At 49.3% G+C, this 6000-nt stretch overlaps 1 protein-coding gene across 1 annotated transcript in view; it reads right to left on the bottom strand.

Moving 5' to 3' along the window:
* Positions 1–2812, bottom strand: part of ADRA1B (adrenoceptor alpha 1B) — a 52849-nt gene extending 50037 nt beyond the window's left edge. The window contains exon 1 of the mRNA XM_043596976.1: positions 1390–2812. Coding sequence (XP_043452911.1) covers positions 1390–2338 — 949 coding nt within the window. The 5' untranslated portion in view covers positions 2339–2812. The remainder of the gene's footprint in view (positions 1–1389) is intronic.
* Between the last annotated feature and the right edge of the window lie 3188 nt (positions 2813–6000).

A 6000-nucleotide genomic window follows, 5' to 3' on the forward strand; every position in this document is an offset into this window, starting at 1 on the left:
GACCACTCCTGGGAGGGGGGTGGGGTGGAGTACAGCTTCAAACGCTTTCCATGTAATGCACTAAAATTATTTCTGAAAGGCATTAACTTGCAAGCCTGCCTTGGAAATGACAACATGGAGAGTAGGTTAAACAGGTTTTTTTCTTCATCTTTGAAAAATGGAAACTCCTAATCTCAATTTGCTTTCTTTCCATTTGCCCCTTTCTCTTAAAAGCAGTGTGCCTTCAGAATTTTAGTTGTTTGAGGGATTATGTTCAGTTCTAATTGAGCCCTGGGTGTGATTGCAGGCGTATATATGGTTGTGGCACTTAGCAGCCGTTACCTCTTCTGATATCATGGCACATGACTTTGCAATGATCACCTCCCTCCATTCATTTTCCGGAGTGTCTCCCAGGGACAGGAGAGGAACCCAAAGCAGGTCAGTGCCTTAGAGAAGGGACAAGTGTTTCCCAAACCATGTGGACAGCATGTCACAGTACCTTCCTGTAGATTTACCTCCTAACCAGACCTTGTCTTCTTGGGAAAAAATCAGGAAGCTTTTTGAACAACTTAGACCATTAAACAAAAGAAGATGGACATATTTTTATAGGAGAGGAAGAACTCAGTTTCATCCTAGCAGGATTTGGTGTCTGGTAGCTGAAGGTGAGGGACCACTGTAATTTAAATCTGGGTATTCCATGAATCACCAGAGTTAGAACATTTCTGGGTAAAAACTGAAAACATGTGACCCTCTGGGTGTCTTCCTTCTCTTTCAAATCTCAATCTTTAGTAACTCAAAGGCTGGATGGGGCCGTGCAGCTGTTAAAAGGCCCTTATTAACTCGTAATGAAGGGAGTGCATTGAGGTGATAGCAAGCGGTAAAGGGAGGAGGGGAGAACGCAACCTCTGCAAAGCTCATGGGGAGCGTGGGTCTCTGCAAGAGCCCTGGAAATGCTGAATGAAAACTGCCTTTCTGCGTACGAGCCGCCTGCCTGCTTCCCAAATGCCGCGTCTGCGGTAACTACAAACTATTTTGTATGCTGCATTAGTGACGCTGCCTTAGCCCGCACATCATTACTACTGAGATAACGCTGGTGTGATGTTCAAGTCCAGTGTCCTTTTTAATTATTAAACCGATGCTGTTGAATGAGTCATTCCACATACCAGATTTTCCTCCTGTGGTTCTATTTCAAGAGACTAGCGCCTTGCTTAGTGTGTTCCACTAACACCTGAGTTGGTTCTTAGCCAGCTACCCAATCTGCAAAGCCTTTGCAGAACAAACAGTATTCCCCAGGCTCCAAACACACAGGCTGCATAAAAAACAAACCCCACGAAAAACTTTACAGTAAGCTCGTCAGTAAACCCCAGATCTGAAAATGCCCTGTTCCCCGTCCGCGAGTCCCCAACTTACCAAGCGGCAGAGCGATGAAGAAGGGTAGCCAGCACAAGATGAACATACCGACCACAATGCCCAAGGTCTTGGCTGCTTTCTTTTCCCTGGAGAACTTAAAAAGTTTGACAGCTATGGAACTCCTGGGGTTGTGGCCCTTGGCCTTGGTACTGCTGAGGGCGTCCTCATGAAAGTTCTTGGAGTGGATCCTCAGGGTCAGCTCCTTGGAGTTGGACATCTCCTTCATGACTCCGGCCTCCAGGTTCTTGGTGGTCCTCTTGGCAACGATGTACACGCGACAGTACATGACCAGAATGACCGCCAGAGGGATGTAGAAGGAGCCCAGGGAGGAGAAGAGGGCGTAGAAAGGTTCTTCAGTGACCCCACATTCCTTGTCATCATTGGGCGCGGGCTCCTTCCACCCAAGGAGAGGCCCGATGGAGATGACTGTGGACAAGACCCAGACGCTGAGGAGCGCCAAGATGGCCTTCCTCCGGGTGACCAGCGTGGGGTACTGCAGAGAGTAGCGCACCCCAATGTAGCGATCGATAGAGATGGCGCACAGGCTCAGAATGGAGGCCGTGCAGCACAGGACGTCCACGGCGGCCCAGATGTCACAGAAGACCCGTCCCAGCACCCAGTAGCCGAGCACTTCCAGGGCGGCCGAGAAGGGCAGCACGGTGAAACTCAGCAGCAGGTCGGCAATGGCCAGGTTGACGATGAAGTAGTTGGTGGGCGTCCGCAGGTGACGGTTGCAGGCCACCGACAGGATGACCACGATGTTGCCCACGATGGCAAAGAGGATGAAGGCGCCCAGCACCAGGCCCACGGAGATGGCCCTGGTGATGTCCAGCTGGGGCAGTGTGGAGTTGCTAGAGGTCTGGTTGGGGCCAGTGAAGTTGGCATTTTTCAACTCTCCCCAGTGGGCAGGTGCTGATGTGTTGTGGCCGGTGTCCAGATCGGGATTCATTTTAGAGTCGGCCCTCCATAGCCTGGGGTGAGCGGGGCTGGAAGGGCTGCGGCCGAGCTCCTCAGCTGCCCTGCAACTTTGCTTCGCCCGCGGTCTTCTTCCCAGAGGCGCCCTCCCGGCGAGGACTCATCTCCCCCCCGGGCAGCCCAGCCCCGGCGGCGCGTCTCCTGCCTGCACCGAGCCGCCCGCTCGCCTGGCTGTCAGAGGGAGGCGGAGGAGAGAGGGGCCGAGGCGGCAGCTCCAAGTTTAATGGTCCACGTCAGGCGCGCCGGGCCGGCCAGGCGGGGAGCGGCGCGGGAGGGGCGGCGGGCAGGGGGGCGCCCGGCTCGGCTCGGCCCGGCCGGCGGCGGGTGTGCGGGCAGCGGCGCCCAGCGCAGCCAGCGCCGAGGAGGGTCTGCTCGCAACCAGCCGCCTCTGGGCTGACTGCACGGCGGTGACATCAGGCGGGGGAGCCCGGCGCCCTGACTCCGCGCGGCACTAGGGGGCAATGCGGGTCCGGCGAAGGCGCCCGCAGCCCCGACGCCGCCACCCTGGGCAGCCCTGGGCCGGCCGCGCTCCCCGCCACCCTCCCCCACCGACCTACGCGAGCCAAGGGATGGGAGGGGGAGGAAGGGTGACCTGAGCTTGGGGAGCCCCGTCCCCCACCCTGAGGTGGCCCGCTGGGATTCTTGCCCCTCCTGTTCACCCTTGGGTCTCAAAAGTGGCGTGGGGTGCTTACCGCTCCTGGGGGAGGGGGCGTCTGGAATCAGCACCCAGATTTAGGGGGATAGGCAACTTGTGTGGAGCCTGAAAGAAGAATTGCCAGGTTAGGCAGCAGGTGAGAGGGTCTTGAGTGGGATCTGAGACCAACCCCCAGCCTTTACCTCCCTGGTAAGCCCAGAGGCTTCTCTTCGTTCATTCGTTTGTTCACTCACTCACTCACTCACTTGTTCATTCAACAAATTGTTAACCGGGTACCCACTGCCTGCGCTGGGGACATAGCAATTGAAGCAAGTGGACAAAGACCCCTGCCCTCCAGGAGCTTCATTCTACTGGGAGGAGACAGACAATAAACAAATAAGCAAATTGCGAGGTGTGTCTTATGTTGACAAGTGTAACAGAAGATAAAGCAAGGAGGGGAAATGGAATGGTGTGTGTGTGTGTGTGTGTGTGTTGTGGGGGCGGGTATTTGAAATTATAAATGGGTTCCCTGGATGTCACTGAAGTGATGTTGGAGTCAAGACCTGAAAGAAATGAGGAACAAGCCAATGGGCTATTTGGGGGTGAGGGTGAGGGTGATGGTGGTGGTGGCAGCATTAAGAGACCTCCAGACATCTGAGGAAGGGACTTGGGAAATCCAGATTATTTATTGATTTTTTTCCTTTTCTGTCTGATATCCATGTTGGACAGTTATAGGGATACACTTCCAAAGGTGGGCATATGGTGCTTAGGAGAGAAGAAATGTGCTGAGGGAGAGCCTTACGTTGGTTAACATTTTTTCGACACTTGTTATGTCCCAGACAGTATGCTAAGTACATTTTGCATTTTCTGATAATCATAAGAAAGAAGGGCTGTTCTCATCATCATTTCCATTTTGTGGAAGGGACAAGGTACAGTGAAGTTCAGCTCTGCCCAAGTCCACATAGCCATCATGGAGAGGAGCTAGGAATTGAACTCAACTCTACAGGTCTGTTGCGAGTTGAGCGCTTAGCAGCTGTGTCACCCTTTTCCCCTGAAAGCACTGTAGGGGGTGGATTTATTTCCCTAGATTTATTGAGAAATAATTGACATAGCATTGTGTGAGTTTAAGGTATCCAATGTGTTGAATTGATGTACTTAGATATTGCAAAATGATTATCATCATAGTATTAGCAAAGATCTTCATCATGTCCCATAAATACCATTTCTTTCTTGCAATGAGGACATTTAAGATCTACTTTCATAGCAACTTTCAAATATATAATATAGCATTATTAACTATAATTACCATGGTGTACCTTAGATCCCCAGAACTTACTCATTTTATAACTGGAAGTTCATACCCTTTGATCAACATCTTCCCATTCTGCTATCCCCAGCCCCTGACAATCACCACTCAACTCTGTTTCTATCAGTCTGGCTTTTAGATTCCACATATAAGTGATATCATAGTATTTGTCTCTCTCTGTCTATCTTACTTCACTTAGCATAATGCCTCAAGTTTCATCCATGTTGTAGCAATGGCAGGATTTCCTTCTTTCTCTTGACTGAATAATATTCCATTGTGCATGTGTACTCTGTATTTTGTATTCATCCATCAGTTGATGGACACTTAGATGGTTTCCATCCTTGGCTAATGTGAATAATGCTGCATGAACATGGAGGTGCAGGTAGCTCTTTGAGGTCCTATTTTCCTCCTCCTCCTCCTCTTCTCCTTCTCCTTCTCCTTCTTCTCCTTCTCCTTCTCCTTCTCCTTCTCCTTCTTCTTCTTCTTCTTCCTCTTTCTCTTCTTCTTCCATGTTTATTTATTTTTGAGTGAAAGAGAGAGTGTGAGCTGAGGAGGGGCAGAGAGAGAGGGAGACAGAGGATCTGAAGCAGGCTCTGGGCTGTTGGCACAGACACCAAGGTGGGGCTCAAACTCACAAACTATGAGGTCATGACCTGAAGTCGGATGCTTAACTGCCTGAACCACCCAGGTGCCCCAAGATCCTATTTTCATTTGCTGTGGATATATATCCAGGAGTGAAATTGCTGGATCATGTGGTAGTTCTATTTTTAATTTGGGGGGGAACCTCCATATTGTTTTTCAAAGTGACTCTACCAATTTACATTTGAGGAAGGGAGTGGATTGATTGTTGTAGAGAGAGCTATTTCCCAAGTAGAAAATTTTGAGATCTGAGTGACTAGTACTATAAGGGAACTCACATTTATTGAGCTCCTACTGAGAGCCAAGCATTTACTTGTTTTTGTTTATTCTTCACAACAATCCTTTGAGACTGGTGTAACCATTGTCCATTGAGAGATAAGAAAACCGTGGTTCCAAGAGATTTGGTGCATTCCTGAGGTCATGTGGCTAGTAGACATGTGGCAGAGCAAAGTAGTGATAGCTATAGATTGAAAAGTAAAGTTTGATGCCATCGTTTACTCTCGTCCAGAAGCTTGAACCTAGGGCTTCCCACTGTCTACCTTTGATAATCATTAAAACCTGATATTCAGGGGTGGGGAGCCAGAAGAATGCTCAGGGTGATTTACATTTAAGTCCTCAACCTAAAGGTAGCATCTTAACCTCTTTTTTTAATTTTATAAACATGTAATAAAAATATATAAATACATATATGTATGTATTTGGGGAGCAGGGGGTTAACGCACACCTATCCAAGGTTTTAATCTAAGGCTTTAATCGTCTCCTCCCACCAAAATGCAGAGATTCTCACATGCACAAAATACACGGTTTCAAGAGGTTCCCTGAAATTAAGAAATGTGTGGTAGGGGCAACCCTGAAAACAGATTTTTTCCCCCCTATTTCAATTAAATTTGCTGAAGTGGGTATCTGAAGATTCTAAAAATCTGAGAAACACAGGTTTAAGGTGATTTAGCTCTTCAAGAGCTATCAGAACTTGCCCTTGCCCATCTTCCCATTGTGGTGGTCTAGGAGGCAGAGGGAATTGGTAAACTCCCGTAGATAGTCATGTGCCGAGCTGGTT

Source organism: Prionailurus bengalensis, chromosome A1, assembly GCF_016509475.1.
Source record: "Prionailurus bengalensis isolate Pbe53 chromosome A1, Fcat_Pben_1.1_paternal_pri, whole genome shotgun sequence".
Taxonomy (NCBI): domain Eukaryota; kingdom Metazoa; phylum Chordata; class Mammalia; order Carnivora; family Felidae; genus Prionailurus; species Prionailurus bengalensis.